This window comes from Myotis myotis, unplaced genomic scaffold (assembly GCF_014108235.1).
Source record: "Myotis myotis isolate mMyoMyo1 unplaced genomic scaffold, mMyoMyo1.p scaffold_m19_p_19, whole genome shotgun sequence".
In the NCBI taxonomy this organism is placed as follows: domain Eukaryota; kingdom Metazoa; phylum Chordata; class Mammalia; order Chiroptera; family Vespertilionidae; genus Myotis; species Myotis myotis.
Window position 1 is genome coordinate 924,458 of NW_023416323.1, and position 26,084 is coordinate 950,541.

The 26,084-nt window shown below is 45.8% G+C and overlaps 1 protein-coding gene across 1 annotated transcript; it reads right to left on the reverse strand.

The window, feature by feature from the left end:
* Window positions 1–346: 346 nt before the first annotated feature.
* On the reverse strand, window positions 347–26,084 carry LOC118674562 (zinc finger protein 233-like). The gene is made up of 4 exons (XM_036346507.1): window positions 25,928–26,084; window positions 18,350–18,394; window positions 8,073–8,199; window positions 347–3,017 (listed from the first exon to the last, which is right to left on the reverse strand). Exons 2-4 carry the CDS (start codon window positions 18,362–18,364, stop codon window positions 1,051–1,053), a joined length of 2,109 nt encoding a protein of 702 aa, XP_036202400.1. The 5' UTR covers window positions 18,365–18,394; window positions 25,928–26,084; the 3' UTR covers window positions 347–1,050.

Genomic DNA, 26,084 nt, shown 5'->3' on the forward strand with positions numbered 1-26,084 from the left:
GGTGTGGCTCCATGGCCGAGTGTCAACCTATGAACCAGGAGGTCACGGATCGAATCCTGGTCAGGGCACATGCCCAGATTTTGGGCTTCATCCCTAGTGGGTGGTATGCAGGAGGCGGGCAATTGATGATTCTCTCTCATCACTGATATTCCTATCTATCCCTCTCCCTTCCTCTCTGAAGTTAATAAAAAAATTTTTTTAAAGAAATATTAAACCAGGCCTGTGTAGCTCAGTGGATTGAGTGTTGTCCTATGCACCAAGAGGTCGCTGATTTGATTCCTGGTCAGGGCACATGCCTGGGTTTTGGGCTTAATCCCCAGTAAAGTGTGTGCAGGAGGCAGCCGATCAATGTTTCTCTCTCATTGATGTATCTATCTCTCCCTTTCCCTTCCTCTCTCTCTCTAAAATCAATAAAAAATATTTTAAAAAGAGAAATATTAAGAAAGGAATTTATTTAAACACAAAAAAACCTAATTATGAAACATATCTCACATTTGTATAACTTCTATCTTGTGTGGACTCTCTGATGAGCTTGAAGACTTGAGTTCTGACTGAAGTTTTTACCACACATGTCACATTTATAGGGTTTCTGTCCTGAGTGGATCCTCTGTTGAACGTGAAGATGCGAGCTCCACATGAAGCCTTTCTCACACACAGCACATTTGTAGGGTTTCTCTCTACTGTGAACTCACTGATGAACTTGCAGAAGTGAAGTCTGATTGAACCTCTTAGCACACACGGCACATTTGTAGGGTTCCTCTGTAGTGTGGGTTTGCTGATGAGTTTGGAGACTGCGGTCTGACTGGAAACTCTTACCACAGCCAGTACATTTGTAGGGTTTGTCTTTTGTGTGGATTCATTGATGTTCTTGGAGAAGTGAATTGTGATTAAAGCCCTTATGGCATGTCTCACATTTTTATGAGCTTGAAGATGAGACTTAGTGAGACTGAAGGTCTTGCCTCACAGGTGACATTTATAGGGATTCTCTCCTGTGTGGATCCTCTGACGAGCCTGAAGATACAGGCTCTACATGAAGCCTCTCCCACACTCTTAACATTTGTAGGGTTTCTCGACAGTGTGGATTCGCTGGTGGTCTTGAAGACTTGAGGTATGGCTGAAGCTCTTACCACACACAGTACATTTGCTGTGTTTCTCTCCTGTGTGGACTCGCTGATGGGACTGAAGATATGAACTCCGACTGAAGCTCTTCACACACACAGCACATTTGTAGGGTTTCTCTCCTGTGTGGACTCGCTGATGAGTCTGGAGACTTGAGGTCTGACTGAAGCTCTTCCCACACACGCTACATTTGTAGGGTTTCTCTCCTGTGTGGATCCTCTGATGAACATGAAGACTTGAGGTCACCATGAAGCCTTTACCACACTGTTCACATTTGTAGGGTTTCTCGCCAGTGTGGACACGTTGATGGTATTGAAGACTTGAGGTCTGACTGAAGCTCTTACCACACACAGCGCAACTGTAGGGCTTCTCTCCTGTGTGGAATCGCTGATGGCCTTGAAGATGTGAACTCCGACTGAAGCTCTTACCACACACGGCACATTGGTAGGGTTTCTCTCCAGTGTGGATTCGCTGATGGGCTTGAAGATGTGAACTCTGACTGAAGCTCTTTCCACACACCCCACATTTGTAAGGTTTCTCTTCTGTGTGGATCCTCTCATGAACATGCAGATATGAGCTCCACATGAAGCCTTTCCCACACACAGTACATTTGTAGGGTTTCTCTCCAGTGTGGACTCGCTGATGAACTTGCAAATGTGATTTCTGACTAAAGCTCTTACCACACACAGTGCATCTGTAGGGTTTCTCTCCCGTGTGGATTCGCTGATGGGCTTGAAGACTTGAGGTCTGACTAAAGCTCTTACTACACACAGAACATCTGTAGGGTTTCTCTCCAGTGTGGACTTGTTGATGTTCTTGAAGATGTGAACTACGAGTAAAGCCCGTACCACATGCCTCTCGTTTGTATGGCTTCTCTACAGTGTGGATTCGCTGATGGGCATGAAGCTTTGAACTCAGTCTGAAGCCCTTTTCACACACAGCACATTTGTAGGGTTTCTCTCTAGTGTGGACTCGGTGATGAACTTGAAGATGTGAACTCCGACTGAAGCCTTTCCCACACACAGCACATTTGTAGGGTTTCTCTCCAGAGTGGAACCTCTGATGACCATGAAGATATGAGCTACACATGCAGCCTTTCCCACACACAGCACATTTGTAGGGCTTCTCTCCTGTGTTGACTCTCTGATGGATTTGCAGATGTAAGCTCTGACAGAAGTCTTCACCACACTCACCATTCCTACTGAATTTCTCTTCTGTGAGAACACTTTGATGAGTGCAAAGCAGCGAGCTATAACTGATGCCATCCCCACACTCACTACACATATGAGATTTTGCTCCTAGGTGTAACTGCTGATGAAGTTCAAGACTGGGGCCAAAACTGAAGCCTTGTCCATTCTCATGAGAATTTTGCTCTCCTGCATGAACTCCATTATGCTGAAATGATGTCTTCAGGAAACATTTTCCACAATTCTTGTGGCTACATGACTTCTCACCTTTATGTACTTCCTGATCATCATCATGGTCATGAGAGGTCTTTTTAATATCACAACCATCACACTTACACAGTTTACATTTCCCATCAAACTGCTGACACCTACTCTGATAATTCTGTGACTCTCTCCAGAAATCCCAGGCGGTCTTACTTGGAAAATCTTGATTTTTTATACTATTGGCACTTTGAACTTCCCCTTGCACCTTTATTACATAGTTCTCATCTTCAGAAACCTGAGTAGATTCTGTTGCCCACAACTGGCAGAAGGAATCGCCTTGGATTGGCAAATCAAACCTCTTGCCTTGTAGATTTATTATCAAGTCTTGATTTCTGGTTAACTTACTCATGATTTGTTCCCATATTGGCCAGCACACAAGGTCTTCATGAAAAAGGTCCCGTAATCCAACTTGTTGAAGAGTCTCTATCTCATTTTGATGCCGGCAGCCTGAAAGGATAAGAATTCAGAGATGAAAATGAGGAAAAATGAATATTTACTCAGAAATAAAAATATTTCACCAGTCAACCACACTGGGAGACCATATTCGATCAGCTTGGACTTTGTCATTGGCTTTTTCATGCCTATGAAAACAAAGAGGTGATGAGTAGGCTCCTATCCACTAAGTGTTAAGGAGACTCACTTGGAACTATAACAAGACTTAACTATGAAGTCAAAATTAGAAATAGATAGCTACAGAGCAGGGAACTTTCTCAGCAAAAGTAAAAAGGATATATAATATTCAACTAGTGAACAACTGGAAAAAAATAGAAAACTCATTTCCATATCTTATAGGAGTAAAATTCTTAAGATAATTGTTGCCACTTAATTTGGCTGAATTTTATGATCAATGTGAGTGGCTAACATTCTCTTCCAGGCTTTGTACATATGTATTTGTACATATGAGAAGGTGCTGTGGTAGCCAGCATACAGGATGGTCCCCAATGATTCTGCCTCCTGATGTCCGTATCCTATCAAATCCCTTCTCACAATGTATCAGGATTGATCTGTGAAGCCAACAGAATATGGCAGAAGTGAGAGTACATCACTTCCAAGGTTAGGTCATAAAAGACATTGTGGCTTCTGCCTTCCACTGTCTTGGGTGTAACCAGCTGGTGTAACTGCCATGTTTGGGAGACACTCGGGAGCTCAATGGAGAGGTCCACTCACTGGCAAGGCCTTCTCCCAACAATCAGGTGAACGAGTGCATCTTGGAAGCCGAAACTTTAGTCCCATTAAACCTTCAAAGGCCTGAAGCTCTGCTGGACTCCTTGACAGGTTTATGAATTTCTGACCCTTATCATCCAGATAAGCTGCCACCAGATTCCTGACTCACAGAAGTATAAATAAATGCTTATTGTTATAAGCTGCTAAGTTTAAGAATAGCCCCAGCTGGTTTGGCTCAGTGAATGGAGTGTTGGACTGTGGACTGGAAGGTCCTGGGTTCAATTCCAGACAAGGTCACATGCCCGGGTTACGGGCTCAATCCTAGGTAGGGGGCATGCAGGAGGCAGCTGATCAATGATACTCTCTCATCATTGATGTTTCTATCTCTCTCTCCCTTTCCCTTCCTCTCTGAAATCAATAAAAATATATTTTAAAAAATAAATAAATCCTGTAGAAATACTAATATCAATCAACATAAAAGACATTTAAGAGTAGTTATACAGGTATAAGTAGCTAATACAAGTACCATAAAAATTATTGTTCATCAGAAGCATAATAATGTTCTTTTCTTTTTTTTTTGTTTGTTAAATATATTTTATTGATTTTTTCACAGAGAGGAAGGGAGAGAGATAGAGAGCCCGAAACATCAATGAAAGAGAAACATTGATCAGCTGCCTCCTGCACGCCCCCCAGTGGGGATGTGCCCGCAACCAAGGTACATGCCCTTGACCGGAATCGAACCCGGGACCCTTGAGTCCGCAGGCCGACGCTCTATCCACTGAGCCAAACCGGTTCTGGCTATTTTTTTTTTGGCATAATAATGTTCTTAAATAATCCCTAAGTCACACTGCTTTTTTCTCCCCTTGTTAGCTGTCTCCAGGAGTGAAGACGGTGAGATCCACCTAGCACCATTCTCAATGAGCTTTTGTTTATAAGAATTCTAATGAGAGAAGAAAGCCTTTGGTTTGTGCATTATTGCAGTGAAATTAGGCCTCTAGGACATTCCTCATAGATGGAGCAGGGCAACTAGATAGACACCAAAAAATGCGAAACCTTGTGATATTCTGATGTTGCCAAAAGGAACTTTTATAAGGGAGATGTGCACAGAATATACTATAAGATTCGTTCAACTTTCTGAGGAGTGGGAGTTACAGAGATGCATCTATTTGTCAAAACTAATCAAACTGCATGCTTAGTATGTGCATATGTAAATGTTACCTCAATAAAAAGAACTTACACAAATAAGAAGTCATTTCACTCCCTGAAAATTCATGTACATTTATAAACTGTGCAGTTTTCTGTATATATTTCAATAAAATGTTGGCCCAAAATTAAAAAATAAAAGTAAAGACTTTTTTGAGAAGGCAAAGCAGCCCTGGCCAGGTATCTTAGTTGGATAGAGCATTGCCCAATATGATCAGTTGCGAGTTCAATCCCTGGTCAGGGCACACACAAGAATCAACCAATGAATGCCTATATTAGTGGAACAACAAATCAATGTCTCTCTCTCTCACCCTTTCTCTCAAATCAATTAATTCTATATAATAAAAGCCTAATATGCAAATCGACCGAATGGCGGAACGACCGGTCGCTATGATGCACAATGATCACCAGGGGGCAGACGCTCAATGCAGGAGCTGCCCCTAGCCCAGGGGTGGGCAAACTTTTTGACTCAAGGGCCACAATGGGTTCTTAAACTGGACCGGAGGGCCGGAACAAAAGCATGGATGGAGTGTTTGTGTGAACTAATATAAATTCAAAGTAAACATCATTACATAAAAGGGTACGGTCTTTTTTTTTTTAGTTCTATTCATTTCAAACAGGCCGGATCTGGCCCGCGGGCCGTAGTTTGCCCACGGCTGCCCTAGCCCACAGGCCCCAGGCCAGCCAAGGTGGGGGCAAGAGGGGGCCCCTGATCGCCCCGCCGGTTGCCCCACAGAGGGAGGTGACCGGCGGTGGTGGCAGGGTGTGAGGCGGGCAAACAGGCGGCGCCATGCTGGCCAAGGCAGATGTCAGCGGGGGCCCCCCGATCACCCTGCCAATCACCCCACAGATCGGCCCTGATCACCGGCCAGGCCTAGGGACCTTACCTGTGCACGAATTTCATGTACCGGGCCTCTAGTCAATCAATAATAAAATATAGCCTTCCTTTAAAAAAATAATTATTATTTTAAAAGGCAAAGCAGTTATAAAGCAAAACCAGACAACAGTTGTAACTGGAATGGTAATTCCAAGGTAGGTCTGTACAGAAAAATAAGGGAGCGAGTCAAATGGAGGCAGCATCTAACCTCCCTGACTGTGGGAAAACTTCTAGCAGCATGAAGACACAAGAGCAGAAATGATGAAAGGACTGAGAAGAATTTCCCCCACTACTCACCACAGGCAGGGCCTCCTCTGTCAGATAAGCAGCTAGATTCTCCTGGTTCTTTTGCTTCTCTGATTTAGCTTTTTATTTTTGTGCATATGTCCAATAGGGATGACTGTAATTACTGTATTGTAGGCTGGGCTTACTTGAGGGATACACAAAGTAAAATAAGTGAATGAAGAAGGGAGCGAAGAAGAGGGAGAAATGAAGGAAAGGAAGGGAGGAGGGAGGAAGGTAGGCAGGGATGATGTCACCGAGTAAATGGATGGAGCACTCCTCACAATGGCAATGCAGAGAACGAACACAGGTTAAGAGAAGCTGTGAGGGAGCCTTTTCACTCACATTCAAATGGGACCGCCTACCCATTCATCCATTAATTCATCATTTAATCATTCATCAAACAAATAATTAATTAACATATCCTGTGAGTTAAGATACAATCCCTGACCTCCTGATGTTACACTCAAATGGGGAAAGAAAGACAATATACAAGTAAACAAAACATAATCCTTTAATATATCAGCAAGTAATTAATGATCAGTCACAAAATGAGACAGGGCAGGGGGCTGGGGATTTTAAGCAGAGTGCTCAGAACGGGCTTCTGAGATGAGATGACATCTGAGCAGACACGGATGAGTGAGGCAGGAGACAGGAGGATGTACGGGGAGAACAAGGAAGAGCAAGAGAAAGGCCATGAGGTGGAGCAGCTGGCATGTCAGAGGCGCAGCAAGCGGTCTGGTGCGGCTGGAAGGCTAAGGAAAGGAAATCCAGCCAGAGCGGGTGAGGGCGGCCAGGCCAGGCAGCGCCCTGCAGGCCACTGGAATTATTTCAGACTGTATGAGGCAGCGCCCTGCAGGCCACTGGAATTATTTCAGACTGTATGAGGCAGCGCCCTGCAGGCCACTGGAATTATTTCAGACTGTATGAGTGAGATGGGAGTCATGCAAGAGTGAACAGACCAGTTACCTGATCTGACTGACCAGTTACGATCTGGCTGCTGTAGGAGAACAGACTACAGAAGGCAAAAGCAGAGGCAAGGAGGCAGTGAGAGAGCTGCTGTAAGTAAGCAGCGTAATGAATGATGGAGGCTTGGGCCAGGGTGGCGGCCCTTCGGGGGAGAGGAGAGCGCCTGGGCCCAGGAAGGCCTCAGCTGCCTGGCTGTCACCTGCACACCTGCCTCCTGAGGTTTCTGTCTCCATCATCGGAAGCTACTCTTCTCTCCCCAAGGGTCATTTCCTATCCAATTTGAGGGGTTGATATGCTATTGAAAATAAATGGCTTATATACAAGGGGATACACTAAAGGCAAAAACTTAATGCTTCTCCAAAAAGGCAATTCTACGATCCTTATGCATGCTAAATAGTATTTCTCCAAATTCTGATCCTGACTTGTTGCAATAAATACAACAGGCAGCCCTAGCTGGTTTGACTCAGTGGATGGAGTGTCAGCCTGCGGACTGAAGGGTCCCGGGTTTGATTCCGATCAAGGGCATATGCCCGGGTTGTGGGCTCAATCCCCAGTGGGGGGCGTGCAGGAGGCAGCCAATCGATGATTCCCACTCATCATTGATGTTTCTATCTCTCTCTCCCTCTCCCTTCCTCTGAAAATCAATAAAATATATCAATAAAAATATATTTTAAAAAATACAACAGGCAATCAAATGATCATCGTTTCCTGACCTACTCACAGTTCTGGTTATACTGTATGCAGTTCCGACAAGGAGCTATGCTGCCTTTAATCTACTTTGTTCAGTACAATAAAGATGTAACTAAACAACTGATTTTAAACCCCACCAAGATGTCAATACTGCAATTTGCAAAAAATAGGAAAAGTACAGACAGGATATCTCACAGGACTTAGGAAACTGAGATCCCAGGTTTGGGACACATTTCAAGAGTCCCAAAGTCTTAAACATTTGAAATCAAAATACTCCTGGGAGCTGACATTCAGTGACAGAGGGCACCCGTCCTCACCCACTGACACCAGATTCCGGAAGTTCTCCAGCATCACGTCCTGGTACAGCTTCCTCTGGGACGGGTCCAGCAGCCCCAGCTCCTCCTCCGTGAAGACCACAGCCACGTCCTGGAACGTCACCGCCTCCTACAACACCACACACAGGAAACCTCAACTTTATGACCAATGGGCAAGGGGAGAGGGCAGCACTGAGGGGCAGAGGGGATGGGGGGAAGTTGTCCTGAATTCTGCTGGCCCTGAGTCTATTTTTAAAAAATATATATATTTTATTGATTTTTTACAGAGAGGAAGGGAGAAGGATAGAGAGTCAGAAATATCAATAAGAGAGAAACATCGATCAGCTGCCTCCTGCACACTCCCTACTGGGGATGTGCCTGCAACCAAGGTACATGCCCTTGACCGGAATTGAACCTGGGACCCTTCAGTCCGCAGGCCGACGCTCTATCCACTGAGCCAAACCGCTTAGTGCCTGAGTCTATTTTAAGGACCTTCCCCCTCTTCTCCATCCAGCATGTCAATTTCATACACTAATTTTCCACAGTCCCTTCAAAAGTATGTGCAACTTACCTTCTTTGGTGTGGCTCAGTTGGTTGAACACCAGAAGGTCTCGGGTTCGGTTTCTAGTGAGGGCACATGCACGGGTTGCGGGCTCGATCCCCAGTAGGGGACTTGCAGGAGGCAACCCATTGATGCTTCTCTCTCACCCTCTCATTTCCTCTCTCCCTCTCAAAATAATAAAAATATATATGAAAAATTGTGCAGTTACGAATAATCCCTGTTTATTTCACTTGGTGTCATTTGTGAGCATTCCTACGTAAGCACCTGGAACCGCAACCCTTCAGTCGAGGGGGATACGTTTGGTTAGCGCTGCCAAATTGTTCCAGCAATGTTGGGTTACTTTACCCCCAACAGGCCCTGGTGGCTTTTATCTTTCCTTTCTCACTCGCACAGTCGCTAAGCCTGGGGATTCTCACTTGGTTACAGTTTAACAAACCAACAGGTCACCCTTCCTGAGCAGCAATGAAATCGGTCCTCTGTGCTCCCAAGGCACACGCCCCCTGCCTGTGACACTACGTATGACAGCACTCAAAGTGTCTGACCGCGCTCATGCCAGAATCCCTCGCTTTAAATCCCAAAGCTGTGCCCCTCACCAGCTGCAAGACCTAAGACCAGTGGTTCTCAACCTTCCTAATGCCGCGACCCTTTCATACGGTTCCTCATGTCGTGGTGACCCCCAACCATAAAATTACTTTCGTTGCTACTTCATCACTGTAATGTTGCTACTGTGATGAATCATAATGTAAATATCTGATAGGCAGGATGTATTTTCATTGTTACAAATTGAACATAATTAAAGCACAGTGATTAATCACAAAAACAATATGTAATTATATATGTGTTTTCCAATGGTCTTAGGCGACCCCTGTGAAAGGGTCGTTCGACCCCCAAAGGGGTCACGACCCACAGGTTGAGAACCACTGCCTTAGACCAACAGATCCCTTAACCTATTTCATCCGTGTGATGGTGTTCGTATCGGAACATTCTTACACACGGAAATGAAGGAGGATATGTAAGTTCCTATGAGTGTACTGCCCAATTCAGTAGCCACTAGTCACATGTGGCTATGTAAATTTACATTTATGTAAAATCAAAAATTCTGTCCCACAGTTGCACTAGCACATTTCAAATGCTCAAGAGCCACCACGGCCTGTAGCTACCATGCTAGACAGCCCAATAACAGAACATACCCATCACCTCAAAAGTTCTACTGTACAGCGCTGTCTTAGAACACACAGTAGGTCCTCAATGAATGTTAGCTTTTATTACTATGATGATGAAAAATACATTTATTTTTTAATGTATACGTGTACACTGATAGTCCAACAGAAAACTTTACGCCTCGTTTGATATTATCAGTGGGACTTTTGCTCTGCATCACTGATGACAGAGATTTTACATCAGGTTTATATTTCGTGACCTTCAGAGATATGTACGAGCTACTACTTTCATCCGTCAGGCTACTCCTATTACGAGACTTAATAAAATTCATCACTGAGAACAAAGATTCACAAGCGTATGTGGATGAAACCAAAACACTGGTCAGATCTAGGAAGGCGGGGATAGTTAAGGCAGAGGCATAGAAATTGCTCTGCCCCTCTCTGATCAATCCATGTCTATGGTCTTTAAGATAATTTGTTATGTAAAATTATTTATTTATCTAAGATGCACCTACACTGAATTTATCTGAAAAATAAAAAAGTCGATATTAAGAAAATAATTGTAAATGGAAGATTATGAGAGGGTTTTGCATGCCAGCAAAAGTTACTGGCGTGCCATGTTTGGCACGCGTGCCAGGGGTTGCCCACCCCTGTACTAGGCCGTCTGACACCACCCACGCTGGGAAAAGATAGGTGGTTCATTATCACAAGGGTGGGGGGGAGCAGTCCAGGGTCCCACCTTGTCTCCACTGACTCTGTAGGGCTGGAAGGTACTGGTTTCCCCTTGGCAGGGAGGCTAGGGTGGCTCCTTACAGCCTGGCAGGCTGGGGCTGGGGCTGCAGTTTTTCTGTAGTATTTGGCAGGGGAAGAGCAGTTACTATCTAAAAGTTTGCTATCTTGCCCTGGCCAGTTTGGCTCCGTGGCTAGAGCATCAGCCTGCGACTGAAGGGTCGCAGGTTCAATTCCAGTCAAGGGCACATGCCCGGTTGTGGGCTTGATCCCCAGTGTGGGGCTTGCAGAGGCAGCCTGATCAATGATTCTCTCTCATCACGGATGTTTCTCTCTCTCTCTCTCCCTCTCCCTTCCTCTCTGAAATCAATAAAAATATACTTTTTAAAAAAAGAAAAAGAAAATGAAATAAAGGTTTGCTGTCTTGCTAGGCTGCCCCTTTCCTGGCTCTTTGACTAGTCAGAGGCTTTAGGCTTTTGGGTCTGCGCCCATTGCTGCTCTCATTACCATTCTCCGCAGCACCCAGTCTTAGATGAGGCGAGAAGAAACCCCAAGTAACTCAGTGCCATGTCACTCCTGAGTCTTGCGGTCCCTGGCCGGTCTGCCTTCTCTCTACCTTTCACGTCTGTTTTACACTCCGTGTCCAGGAGTGTTAGCTGTACTTCGTTTTAGCAGGAAGAACAGGGAAAGACCATCTCTTCCATCTTTCCGGAAGTGGCAGTCTCCAGAACAGAGCCCGTATGTCGGAAACCTGTTACAGCAGTGCTCTATAAAACGACTTTTAAAAACATTCAGCCATGTTAATGCCTAGGAATAGCAGATTTTTTAAAGAAACATAACTTATTGAAATATGATAAAGTCATTAAAAATGCAGGGGAGAGAAACGTCTGTTGGCTAGAACAGGGGAACTGGTATTGAACATTCCCTCCTACCACAAAAAACATAGGAAATATACAGACAAAATATATGGAACAACTGTTTTCAACATTGAAAGCACACTCCTTTAATCCCTGAAATAAAGGAAGCGTATGAGATAAGCCCTATGATCACCCTAGATTTCTGCTTGTAGATAATTTAAAAAAAAAAATCTTTATTGATTTCAGAGAGGAAGGGAGAGGGAAAGAGAAATAGAAACATCAATGATGAGAATCATTGATTGGCTGCCTCCTGCACGCCCCCTACTGGGGATCAAGCCCGCAACCCAGGCATGTGCCCTTGATTGGAATCGAACCTGGGACCCTTCAGTCCACAGGCTGATGCTCTATCCACTGAGCCAAACCAGGTAGGGCTGCTTGTAGATAATTTTTGAGCTGCAGGTGCAAGAAGGAGGAACCTAAACAGAGCCTCTCTGACTTGGAGGCAGAAATCAGAGAATAGGGAGGCCAAGAGATCTGGAAATTCCAGGGCGGAGTTCCAGAAGGAAGGGAGCTATGCAGAGGGAGAGCGCTGCTAATCTGCAAAGGAGCCTGCATCCCTTTGAGTTAAGGCTAAAAACGAAACTGAGCAGGTACAGGATGAAAAAGCACAGGCCCAGCCAAGAGTGGCAAAGGAGCCATTGGCTGAATGGTTCCCAGAGCTTAGTAGGACTCAGAGGTGTTTGAATTCCAAACAGCCAAAGTGAAAGCCCTCCCTGATCACTAGGGATCTTCAACAGCAGCCCCCGAAGGACCAGGCTTTAGTAAAAGGGCTAAACAATCTTGAGAAAGGAGTTTCTCAACAGGCACTACTGACATTTGTTGCGAGGGGGTGGGGTGGGTGTTTTCCTGCACATAGTAGGACATTCATCAGCATCCCTGGCCTCTGTCCAGTAGTTGTCAGTGGTACCCACCTCTCTAGTTATGAGAATCAAAAATGTCTAGACATTGCCAAATGTCCCATGGTGGGGCAAAATGGCTCAAACTGAGAACCACTGCTCCAAGATAAAGCTTACTCTAGACCAGCGGTTCTCAACCTGTGGGTCGCAACCCCTTTGGCAGTCCAACGACCCTTTCACAGGGGTCGCCTAAGACCATCCTGCATATCAGATATTTACATTACGATTCATAACAATAGCAACATTACAGTTATGAAGTAGCAACGAAAATAATTTTATGGTTGGGTCACAACATGGGGAACTGTATTTAAAGGGCCAGAAGGTTGAGAATCACTGCTCTAGACTCACCCTATCAAGGCTTAAAAACAAAGCTCAAAAGAATCAAACTGAACCAAAGGGTCATACAACCATCTGAGTATAAACAGAAATAGTGCTTTACAAAATGTAACATTCATTCATGATATCAACCCTAAGTAGCAATTTAACCACCATAAAGGCATCTACAAAAGCCCATCAGGTAGCCCAGCTGGTGTGGCTCAATTGGTTGAACATTGTCTCATACACCCATTTGATTCCAGGTCACGGCACATGCCCAAGTTGTGGGCTCCATCGCCAACAGGGGGCCTGCAGGAGGCAGCCAATTGAGTTTCTCTCATCAATGTTTCTGTCCCTCTCTCCCCCTCCCTTCCTGTCTCTAAAAAATCAATTGAAATATATTACAAACAAACAAACAAACCCACCAGGTAATGATGAAAGACTGAATGCTTTTTCTCTAAGATTAGAAGCAAGGCAAGGCTGTATATGGTCAGGACTTCTATTCAAAACTGTTCTAGCAGACCTAGCCAATGCAATAAGGGAAGAAAAAGAAGTCAACAGGATGAAGATGGGAATGCAAAAAGTACAACTCTTTATTTGCTGTCTATATAAAAAATTCTGTGATGTACAAAATATTACTAGAACTAGTATGCAAATTTAGCAGAGTCAAGGTACAAAAATCAATTATATTTATATATTCTAGCAACAAACAAATAGAAATGGAATTTTAAAGCCAATACCATTTATTTTTTATTTTTTATTATTTACTTCAGAGAAGAAAGGAGAGAGGGGGAGAGGGAGAGGGCGGGAGGCAGAGAGAAAAAGAAACATTAATGATGAGAGAGAATCATGGATTGGCTGCCTCCTGCATGCCCCATACTGGGGGACTGAGTCCACAACCTGGGCATGTGCCCGATCAAGAATAGAATAGTGACCTCCTGCAAAACCAAAACCATTTAGAACATCAAACCCAAAACATCACTTAGGGATAAATTTAACAAAATACGTGTAAGAACCCCTGGCCACTATTGCTCAGTGGTTAGAGAGTCGGCCCACACACCAAAGGGTCACATGTTTGATTCCAGGTCAAGGATGGATATCGAAGTTGCAGCTTCTTTCTTTTCTTTTCTCTTCTTTTTTCTTTCCTCTTCTTTCTTTCCTTCTTTCTTTCTTTCTTTCTTTCTTTCTTTCTCTTTCTTCCTTTTTAATATATTTTTATTGATTTCAGAGAGGAAAGGTAAGGGAGCGAAAGATAGAAACATCAATGATGAAAGAGAATCATTGATCGGCTGCCTCCTGCACACCCCACACTGGGCATTGAGCCCACAACCCGGGCATGTGCCCTGATCGGGAATCAAACCGTGACCTCCTGGTTCATATATTGATGCTCAACCACTAAGCCACAAGGGCTGGGCCCAGGGTTGCACTTTCGATCCCTGACCCCAGCTGGGGTGAGCGCAGGAGGTAACTATTCGACGAGTCTCTCTCATGTTGATGTTTCTCTCTCTCTTCCTCTTCTCCTCCTCCTCCTTTTTCTTTTCCTCCTCTACTTCATCTCCTCCTTCCCTTTCTTCCACACTCTCTAAAAGTAAAATCAATGGAAAACATATCCTTAGGTGATAATTAACATCAACAACAAAATATATGTAAGAAATCTGTACACTGCAAACTATGAAACATGACTGAGAGGAATGAAATAAGCCCTAAATAAATGAAAAAAAGAGATAAATGAAATATCTAAATGTTCATGGGTCAGAAGGACTTGTATCCAGAATCCAAAAAGAACTATTAAAATTCAAGAGTAAGAACATAACTTATTTTAAAAATTGAACAAGAGAGTTGAACAAACAACTCCAAAAGAAGATATACAAATGATCAAAAAGAAGAAAAGATGTTCAAAATCCTCAGGCAACAGGGAAATGCTAATGAAAGTTGTACTGATTAAAAAAGAAAGAAAGAAAAACCACACTGACATACCACTATACTGTCATTAGAATGGCTAAAACTTAAACGTTTGAAGATATATCCTGTTGGAAACTATGGGATTCTAACCCATTTCTGTTGAAAATGTAAAATATACAACCACAGTGTAAAATGATTTGGCAATTTTTAAAAAGAGATTCTCTTCCTAGTTATTTATCAAAAGAAAAAGAAAAAAGAAAGGAAATCCATGTTCACCCATAAGGTCAGTCCACAAGTGGTCATAAGAGTTTATTTACATTTGCCAAAAATGAATAGGTGAATGGACAATTGTGGTATGCCCAATTGTGGTATGCCCATAAAACGAAATATAATGCAGCAACAAAAAGGAATAAACTTTTTTTAAAAAAAGGAATAAACTATTGATATGTGTTCAAAACCATAATGATGAACAAATGAAGCCAGACACAAAGAGAACATTCTATATAATTCCATTTATATGCACTCAAGAAAAGATTACTCAGCAGTGATGTAAAGTTAAATTAGTTGCTGTTGCCTACAGTTAGGGGTGTGGGAAGAGGCATGAGGGAACCTTTTGGGGTGATGGAAACAGTCTACATTTAGATTGGGCGGTGGTCACAAGGCATGTATATTTGTCAAAACTGATTGGAAAAGTTTATCTTATGTACATTACATGCAAATTATAACTAAAAAATGATTAAAAAGACACAACTAAGAAAACCACAGAAAGGAAAAATATTTACTCACAGTAAATATAACTGACAACGGATTTGAACTCAGAATATGAAAAGGAAACCTTCATTAACAATAAAAAGTAGAAGCCCATTTTTAAAATGGGCAAACAACTTCAATAAACTTTTCAAAAGGTATGTATATACTAGAGGCCTGGTACATGAATTCGTGCATGGGTGGGGTCTGGCCAGCCTGCCCCAATCAGGGTGATCAGGCTGGGCTGGCTGGGGGAAGGGGATGCGGGAGGTTGGCCAGCCAGTCCTGCCCCCGATCGGGATGGGGGGGCTGACTGGGGACAGAGCCAGCCAGGAGGAAGGGCCGCGGCCAGCTGGGGGGAGGGGCCATGGGTTGTTCACCGGCCGGCCCCGCCCCCTGGTTGAACTCTGGGTCGAACACCTGGTCAAGGAGACAATTTGCATATTAGCCTTTTATTATATAGGAGGATGGTGTAAATGCACATGAAAAAGTATCCAACATCATTTTTCATGATGGAAATAGAAATTACATTGATAGTGAGATGCCATTCATTAGAATCCTATATAATAAAAGCGTAATATGCAAATCAACCGAACAGTGGAATGTCAGGTTGGCGGGGGGCAGGGCCGGTGAGCAGGTAATGCTAGGCCAGCCAAGGCGTGCGCCAGAGGGAGGGGACGGCGATGGGGTGAGGGGGGCAGCGGCGACCAACAGTGAGGCGATGGGGGCTGATGCCATCCCCTGATCGTCCGCCCAGTCACCTCCTGCAGAATGAGGCCATGGGTGGCAGGACGACTCCGGGTGGGGCCAGCTGCTTGACATCCCCAGATAGGGCCACCAGGGTGGCCTCCCATAGAGGGAGACCAGACTGCTAAACCATCAGTTGGACATCCCCTGAGGGCTCCCAAACTGTGAGAGGGCACAGGCCGGGCTGAGGGACCTCCCCCTAGTGCATGAATTTTCATGCACTGAGCCTCTAGTCTATATATATAAAAACCTAATATGCAAAGTGTTCCCTCAGGAGTTCGACCGACCAAGAGTTTGATCACTCACTATGATATGCGCTGACCACCAGGGGGCAGCACATAATGAAGGAAGGCCCTGGCCGGCAGCCAGCAGCTGGAGAATGGAGTCCCTGTTGGCAGTCGGCAGCCACTAGGCACCCTACTGTGCATGAATTTCGTGCACTGGGCTTCTAGTGACTGAAATAAAAAGATCTACATCAAACTATAGCAAAGATATAGAGCAACTGAAACTCTCAGATGCTGTGGTGGGCTGTAAATGGTACCACCTCTTTGGGTAACTGCTTATGTTCACCTACCCTACAAACTGTGTCTTTCCACTTCTAGATGATTACTCAAGAGATATGAAAACATACTCACAAGGAGACCTGCGCAAGAATGCTCAGAGGACCGTTACGTATATCAAAAGCTGCCAAAGAGCCCAAATGTCCTGCAAAAGGAGAATTTTGTCTATCCTTCCAAAGGGTACACAAAGTGTCCTATACATTCATAAAATGTAATACAACTCAACAATAAAAAGGAATAATGTAGTGATGCATACCACATAGACGAATCTCAAAAACATTATGCTGAGTGAAAAAAGCCAGGCACAAGAGTACAGACTGTACGAATTAAGTGTATTAAATTTGTAAGCAAGTAAACTAATCATGCGATGACAGATCGGAACAGCAGATGCCTCTGAGGGGTAGAAAACTGACTCAAAAGAGTATGTGGTACGAGAGAGCACGGGCCCCCTCCAACTCTCCCCTGTGGGATATAATGAAGGTCACCTGAGAGTAAACCATGGGACTTTGGGAACCTGGCCAAGGCCTGGGTCAAGGAAGGGCCAAAAAGAAAACGTTTCTGGGTGTGAGCCTAGAAGGAAACATTATGGCTGGGTGCTCTGTCATCTGTGCTCTATATAACCCTGGAGACTTCAATGGCAACCGCTCCCCCTCCGCCCCTCCGTGCCCCTGCCCCACGCACATGTAAGTTCAAATAAATCCTAATAAACTCATGTCTTTCACAGCCAGTCCAAGAGAGAACTTTTGGGGGTAATGTAAATGGTCTACTTCGGGTTTTGGGTGGTGGTCCAATGTAATTATTCAACTTTCAAAATGGGGCATAGCACTGTCACGGACCTAACACTTAAGATGTCTAATTTTGTAAGTAAATTATATTTCAAGTTTAAAACTCATGCAAAAGGGTTATGAATCAAAACAAAATTTATTCAGTGGCACATTGGGGTATATGCATGTTTGTAACTTCTGAAGTTTACACAAAAAATAGAAACCCTTCTGAAAGAAGTATATAAAATAATGCCAAACCACAAAAAGAAACTCATGCTAACATTAAGTGAAAACGTAAGATTTAAAATTGTACATATGCTGTGGCTGTAATTATATAAAATATGGCATGAGGAAATAGCTGACGTAGCAGTGTAGTCATGTGGCTTTTTAAAAAAATTCTTCATTGTTTAAAGTCTTACATATGTCTCCTTTTTCTATCATTGACCTCTCCCCAGCCACTCCCACCTCCCAGTAATGTGGCTTTAAAAAATTTTTTTATATCTATGAATTTCTGAACTTTCCGTAAAATGATGATAAAACCAAAAATAAAAACAAAAGTTAAAGACAAAAACAAAAATAGAACCAATATAAACAATAGTAACTGGTACAGTGGGGCCTTGACTTACTAGTTTAATTCGTTCCGTGACGGAGCTCATAACTCAAATTACTCGTATGTCAAATCAATTGTGAACGAGTGAGACACGTGATGCTGGGCTGATGTTGTGGCGTTCACCGTGACGTTCGCTGCGCCAACTAGTGGTGGGGTATCTGAAGCTGGCTCCGAATTTTAGCTCGCAACTCAAAGCAAAAAATCAGCCAAGAGACGGCTCATATCTCGAAAAACTCGTTAGTCGGGACACTCGTAAGTCAAGGCCCCACTGTATATAACAAACACCTGTCTTTTATCCTTCCCAAGGAAGAGAAAGATGCTGTGTCTAATCTTTGAGATTTTTAAGAGATCAAAATCAAAACTCAACTCACCTGGAACTTGGCCATTTTCTCCTGCTCCTGGAGAAACACAGAACCCTGGAAGGCAGAAGTGGCAAAGGAGAAAGAAGCCATGAGACACAGGCCCTGGCACATATGGCTGCTCTGTGTGAGTTTTAAAAAGTGACCCCCTCCTTCGGCCCATAGCAGTAGCCTCTCAGCCAGGGGCCCTAGTGCAGCGAACTACCTGCCTGGCTCCAAGCAGTAAGGCTAATAGCACAGAGTAAAGGGTCATTGCTCTCATCCTGGGGATCGTGGGAAATGGAAGGCACTGGAATACACTAGCCATGACAGTGAAAGCAAACTCAGAGGCCAACAGGTCTGGGTGGGGCATATCGCCAGGATCCCACTAATGATCCTTTTGACCCACTACCCTTTGTGCCTATTCCACATCTATCAAGTGGGGATCGTACCATTGTCTAGCTCACAGCTTTGTCAATACGTTCAAATACGCATGCAGTACCTGAGAGCTACTCATGTTCATGGGCCGTCCTACTTCCGGCAGAAGGACTGTGGCGGGAATGAGAGCAATGCATCCGCTTCTCAAAGCCTGGAAGCAATTCCCTTTATAACATCCAATTCCTTGCTCTGGCCCTACATTTGCTGCACTCTCCTACTCTGCTCAGTCATGGAGCTTTGCAAGGAGACCTGACATTTCACAGTATTTAGTGAGAGAAAGCAAGTGGGGTCTGGGGCGCCTGGCTAGCTGGCCACCTGCCCGCCACCTGCCAACCACCTGCCTGCTGCCTGCCAGCTACTCTGAAAAGCCTTCCATCACCTGGGGGTAGTTGGGGGCTAATTAGAGGGTAAGCAGCTCTTTTGCCTATAAGATGACTAACACATCTTTTTATCCTTTGCAGCTAGAGAACTCAAAACCCATGGAATCAATGAATGGCTGAAAACACACTCCACTGGGTAGTCAGGAAGGAGTGAACCAGTTGATGCCTGAGGCTCCTCTGAGCTGAGCGATTCTGAGCTCCCCAGTGGGAGGAGGAGAGGATGAGTTGTATCTTCAGGGTTTCTTCTTTTACTGGCTTTGCTCAAACAACATCAAGGTCATCCTTAAAAGTTACGTATTCATAAAAGGGTCATTCATGGGCTTCTCAGGAAGGCAAACCCTATGTCGTTATTTATTTAATTTAAAAAGTGATTGATTGGTTGACTGATTGATTTCACACCAGGTATTTTCTCAAATGTCATTCTCCTCAAAGAGCTCTTCCATGACCATGCTTTATATAATTTAAACTCCCCACCGTTTTTCTTCTTTTCCCACTCACTTCCTTTTTATATTTAGTGTCATTACTTTCTAACATCCTCCTGTGTGTTTTGTTATTTATCTTCCTTGTATTTATCCATCTTTTTAATGAAGCCCCACTGTTTTGGTCACTACTCTTTCTCCAGCTCATGGCATGTCGCAGGCACTCCAGACAGATTTGTTTAAAAATAAATGAATAACTTAATGAATAGTTGATAAAGATACATCCTGTGTCATATTAACTGAGAGCTTCATTACTACTCACCAAGATCATTAACTCACTTATTCAACAAATCCTTTTTTAAAAAAATATATTTTCAGTTTTTTTAAAATACATCTTTACTGATTTTAGAGAGGAAGGAAGAGGGATAGAGAGATAGAAACATCAATGATGAGAGAGAATCATTGATCGGCTGCCTCCTGCATGCCCCCCACTGGGAATCGAGCCTGCAACCCAGGCATGTGCCCTTGGCCAGAATCGAACCTGGGACCCTTCAGTCCGCAGGCCGACACTCTATCCACTGAGCCAAACCGGATAGGGCTCAATAAATCCTTATTGAGCATCTAACATGAGCTAGGCACATTAAAGTCCTTGATCTCATGAAGCTGATACTACACTAGAGGAGGCAGGTAGGCAATCAATCAACGGATAAGTATATAATGTATTGGCCCGTCATAGCACTGTTAAGAAAAATATGGCAGGAAAAAAGGGAGACGAACAAACGGGAGGTGCTATTTACCAGGGATGGTATCAATGCCTGTGCTATAGTTACTAGTTCAGGCACATCTGTAGGTCAGTTATCCTCCTGTGCCTCGTCTGTATGTTGTTTTGAGGAAGAAATGAGTTAATACACAAAAGCACTGGAAACTCTGCTTGAACCATAATACACTCCCAATAAATGCTAATTATCATTGTCATTATATAATAAATTATATAGAAATGATACACTAGTCTGGGTTAGTTCCTAAGTCAATTTGTTTTAGGGTATGAATGTATTGTTAATAACTGTACATCAAGTACCAAATACTTTGAAAAGCAACTGTGCACAGCCAAGAGTGGTCCTATAAAGGCCAGAAATACCCATATACTAGTAGATCCTTTTCATAGTTTTGTCACCTGTTTTCAGGAAATCAGAAAACAACCTCTCAGGGCTGCAGGCCCAGGTATCCAGCTGCCAGCTGACACATGCACCAGCCATACACAATTGAATAACTTCCTCTGCAAACCTTGTCAGTGTTGGGCACGCTGAAAAGAACGACACAATCCCCACAACATAGGAACCTACAGCTCAAGAGGAGGCACCAGCTGGAAACCAAGAGCAAATTACATTCCAAATAAACAAACAAATTCAGCGCCTCCCCTTTAACTGCAACTCTTCAGGGCCCCCAGCTCTCTCACTAACCACCATTCTCCCAGTTACCATGTGAGAACTTTGGAACTGTTAATGTCTCCTCTCCCTTGACCCCCATCCTATAAAATAAAGAGGTAATATGCAAATTAACCCCTATACCCTCACAGATGGCTGCCTACGGCCAGGCCGGCAGGGGGGTTAGTGAGGGACGACCAAACGACTGAACAAGCAGACTGCGTGGGATGACCAGGCCGGCGGGGGGCAGGGGGGCCATGAGGGGCAACCAGGCAGGTAGGGGCTGCAGTTAGGGGCAACCAGGCCAGCAGGAGGGGCAGTGAGGGGCAACTAGGCTGGAGAGGGGGGCAGTTGGGGGTGACCAGGCCGGCAGAGGGGGTGTAGTTGGGGGCGACCAGGCCAGGGGGATGGGCAGTTGGGGGCAATTAGGCTGGCAGGTGGGGTAGTGAAAGGCAACTAGGCTGGTGGGGGGGCAGTTGGGGGTGACCAGGCCAGCAGGGGAGGCAGTTAGGGGCAACCAGGCTGGCAGGGAGGGGGCAGTTGGGGGCACAGGGGGCAGTTAGGGGTGACCAGGCTGGCAGGGAGGGCAGTTAGGGACGATCAGGCCATCACACAGAGGCAGTGAGGGGCAATCAGGCAGGCGGGGGGGGGGGCGCGGTTAGGGGCGACCAGGCAGGCAGGTGAGTGATTAGGAGCCAGCAGTCCAGGATTATGAGAGGGATGTCCGACTGCTGGTTTAGGCTGGGATCAGGCCTAAACTGGCAGTTGGACATCCCCCAAGGGGTCCCGGATTGGAGAGGGTGCAGGCTAGGCTAAAGGGACCCCCCCTCCTTGCACGATTTTCGTGCACCGGGCCTCTAGTATATTTATAATAATCCAATATACATCTTCTAGACTCAGTGTCTGGAGTTGGCAATAAAATACCAAAGCAAATGTGATAATGGGGGAGGACGATGTAACAAGATGGACAGAAAGCTGACAACAGTTGAAGGCTGTGCTCATACATTAGTATACATTCATTAGTACAGTATTTTCTCTACACTTGTGTTTGAAAAGTTCATGATCACAGTTGTCACAAGGATGACAACTATGATACAAGTTTTGAGAAGCACAGAGAATATATACAGACATAGAAACAAGCAAAGAGAAATACATTAACATCCTTATAGTTATCTCTACACCTGGGGTCATGGATAATGTTTGGCTTCCTTCAGCTATTTCTCAAATTCTCTATGATGAGCACAAATTAACTCAATAATCAGAATATAAACATAATGTCATAAAAAATAACAAGGAATTAATTGAATGAGCATAGCCTTCAAGTGTGCTAAGGCCCTAAATCTGCCGTGGGCAAACTATGGACCGCGGGCTGGATCCGGCCCGTTTGAAATGAATAAAACTAAAAAAAAAAAAAGACCGTACCCTTTTATGTAATGATGTTTACTTTGAATTTATATTAGTTCACACAAACACTCCATCCATGCTTTTGTTCCGGCCCTCCGGTCCAGTTTAAGAACCCATTGTGGCCCTCGAGTCAAAAAGTTTGCCCACCTCTGCCCTAAATTATTACCAAACTAGAGGCTCGGTGCACAAAAATTTGTGCACTCGGGGGGGGGGGGGGGGTCCCTCAGCCCGGCCTGTGCCGTCTTGCAGTCTGGAACCCCTTGGGAGATAACGACCTGCTAGCTTAGGCCTGCTCCCGGGTGGCAGAAGGCAGGCCCAATCCCTAGGTGCAGCCCCTGGTTGGGCTCAGAGCAGGGCCGATTGGGGAGTTGGGGCGCCGCCCCCTGTCACACTCAAGGCAGAGTCGATGGGGAGGTTGTGGCGCCACCCCCTGTCATGCACAGAGCAGGGCTGATCAGGGGGTTGGGGAGCTCCCCCCTGTCACGCACAGAGCAGGGCCCATCAGGGGGTTGAGGAGCTCCCCTCTGTCACTCACAGAGTAGGGCCAATAGGGGAGTTGGCACACCGCCCCCTGTCACACACAGAGCAGGGCGGATCAGGGGGTTGGGGAGCCGCCCTCTATCACCCACAGAGCAGGGCCGATCAGGGGGTTTGGGCGCCACCACTGTCACACTCAGGGCAGGGCCGATGGGGAGGTTATGGCTCTACCCCATCACACACAGAGCAGGGCCCGTGGGGGGGGGGGGGGCCGCCGCCCTCTATCATCCACAGAGCAGGGCCGATCAGGGGGTTGGGGCGCCTTCACCTGTCACGAACAGGGCGATCAGGGGGTTTGGGTGCTGCCCCCTGTCATGCTGATCCCAGTGCCGGGAGGCCTCTCAGCTCTGCTGATCCCGGTGCTGGGAGGCATAATTACCCTTTTACTATATAGAATAGAGGCCTGGTGCACAGGTGGGGGCCGGCTGGTTTGCCCTGAAGGGTGTCCTGGATCAGGGTGGGGGTCCCCACTGGGGTGCCTGGCCAGCCTGGGTGAGGGGATGATGGCTGTTTGCAGCTGGTCACACACCCTTCAGGGTGGGGGTCCCCACTGGGGTGCCTGGCCAGTCTGGGTGAGGGGCTGAGGGCTGTTTTCAGGCCGACTGAAGCTCCCAACTGCTCCTTTTTTCCTTTTTTTATTCTGGGCCAGCTTTAGCTCTGAGGCTCCAGCTCTTAGGCCTCCGCTCCTGAAAGCAGGTATCTGGTTTGTTTCGGTTCTCGAAACTCTGTATCAACTCCAGCTCTGAGGTCCCAGCCAGCTGAAAGCTGGTTTCTGGGGTTTTGTTTAGCGTCTATATTTGTTACAATGTTTGAAACTGCAGGCTCAGAGGCCTGCAGCGGCCGGCGGGGAACGTTGGAGTCCTCCGTCACTGAAGCAAGCAAGCCTCATGTTAGTTTCAAGCTGCCTGGCTGCAGGCCGCCATCTTGGCTGACAGTTAATTTGCATATTGCCCTGATTAGCCAATGGGAAGGGTAGCGGTCGTATGCTAATTACCATGTTTCTCTTTTATTAGTGTAGATTAGTGTAGATGACCCTCCCTTCTTCTGTCCTCGGGATTACCATTTCTTAGGGCTGAAGGAGGGTATGGCAGCAAGGTCAAGAACCCAGGCTTCAGTTCTATGTCTTCTCTGCTCCCTTAAACTCTTCACCTATCAACATTCTTTGTCTGTTATGAGGATTAAACTAATTAAAGCAAATAAAACCTATAGAAGACTGTCACTCAACATGTTAAACATTGTTACTCGTTCAACAATGTCTCATCCAACCTCCCCTTCATTCATTAAATGTCTGAACATTTGCCCAATAGAGAAAACTTGCTAACGAGTGAAGGAAGTCTGCTTCCCTATTGAGAACAGAATGATGCACAGCTTGTTAAATTATCCCACGTTGGGACAATGTGACCACAAGCCAGGGGTCACTCCCTCCTCTCTGCACCCTCTTTGAGAAGCCAGGCTGAGAACGGACAGGAGGCTGGAAGATATTACAATAGTGTCTCTGGTCCAAGATGAATCACAGTGGGCATCCTCCAGGCACCAGCGGGGGTGGCCCACTTCTGCCTTTCAAACAGGATGGGGGGAGTGGGAAGTCCTTAGCAATCCACCAACAGCCCCGCTCCCCACCACAGAGGACAGACAAGGGCCAGCGGTGCTGGAGCTGGAGCTCAGAACTTATGCAGGCTCAGCACCGAAGTTTTCAGGGACTGAGCACTTCTCAGAAAGAAATAATAGATTGATAACAACCAGCCACCTCTTAGCTTGTGCTGGGATCACTGCTAAGCACTTTCACATCATTTTTTCTCTTTTTTAAATATATTTTATTGATTTTTTACAGAGAGGAAGGGAGAGGGATAGAGAGTCAGAAACATCGATGAGAGAGAAACATCGAACAGCTAGCTGCCTTCTGCACACTCCCCACTGGGTATGTGGCCGCAACAAAGGTACATGCCCTTAACCGGAATCGAACTTGGGACCCTTGAGTCCACAAGCCAACGCCCTATCCACTGAGCCAAACCGGCTAGGGCTACATCTTTTACTTTCACCTAATCTTACAACAAACCCACTAGGGAGGTCCTCCTCAGGCAGAACAGTAAGAAGCTAGGAAAATTCCTTGGCAGGTGGAATGGGAAAACAGACATAACTGAACCAAACCGCAGAGCAATTCACAGCCAGATACAGGTCACAGGTGGAAGGCCCCGGAAAACTGGTGCCGGACCTTGCCAAGGGTGATGTTTCATATCGCTGGTCATCGGTTTAGACCTTCCCCCAGACTTTCCCTCTCTAGAGATAACATCAAGGCATCCGTTGTATTTCAGCTCCAGGCCCAGAAAAAGGTGCAAAACCAGGACAGGGAGGCCAGGGCCTGGCGCTGACCTAACAGTGGAGATCAGGTCCATGAAAGTGCACACCTGGAAAAGCTGATGAATATTTTTTCGAGATCCTCCCCTAAAAATCCCGCCTTTGGGAAGCAGATAAAATCCCTCAAGATAAAGGAAGCCGGCCCTCGCTCCCTTTGGAGCGCGCCCCCGCCTTCTCACGGGTGAACTTTCTATTTTCTTTCCCCTAAACTCTTCCTGTCCCAGCTTTAATAAACAGCCTCTTAAAATCACCTGGATTCCTGCTGTGAAATCTTACACGAAATCAAGACCCCACACACTCCCGGCCGGCTGGGGGGCGACTCGGCCTGATGCCGATCCGGTGGGACACTACTGTCCGGTGACACGACTATCAACCCCTCTCTAGGCAGGAGAAACAGATAAATCAATAACTCCACAAAGATTATACAGCTGGAAAGGCACGGAGTAAGCGGAAGTAAGGGAGGCGAGGGGATCGGCCCAGAGACACAGAAACAGATTCCCGACCCGGCCGATCCCCAACTCCACGCGCGAACCTTGCACAAACCTGCCACCCGCCGCTTCTGTTCCCCAAGAGCGAGGATGGCGCCTACGGGGCCCAGGCCACGCAAGCCAGTCAGAGACACGGGGGTCCGCACTCGCTCGCTTGCTCACTCACCTCCTCGGAGATCGTGGTGACTCGCGCCCATCCCACTCCAGAATCCCGGGGGGAAACGGGGGGCCACAGCTCCGCCCTCCCAGAGCGGAAGTGGATCTCACTGCCCAGCGCTTCTGGACTACACTTCCCAGGATCCTCCACAAGGTGGCGCTTATAT

Coding starts and splice junctions, on each gene's coding strand:
- LOC118674562 (XM_036346507.1), bottom strand. Junction 3,018..8,072: donor CCGGAATCTGGTGTCAGTGG/GTGAGGACGGGT, acceptor TTATCCTTTCAG/GCTGCCGGCATCAAAATGAG.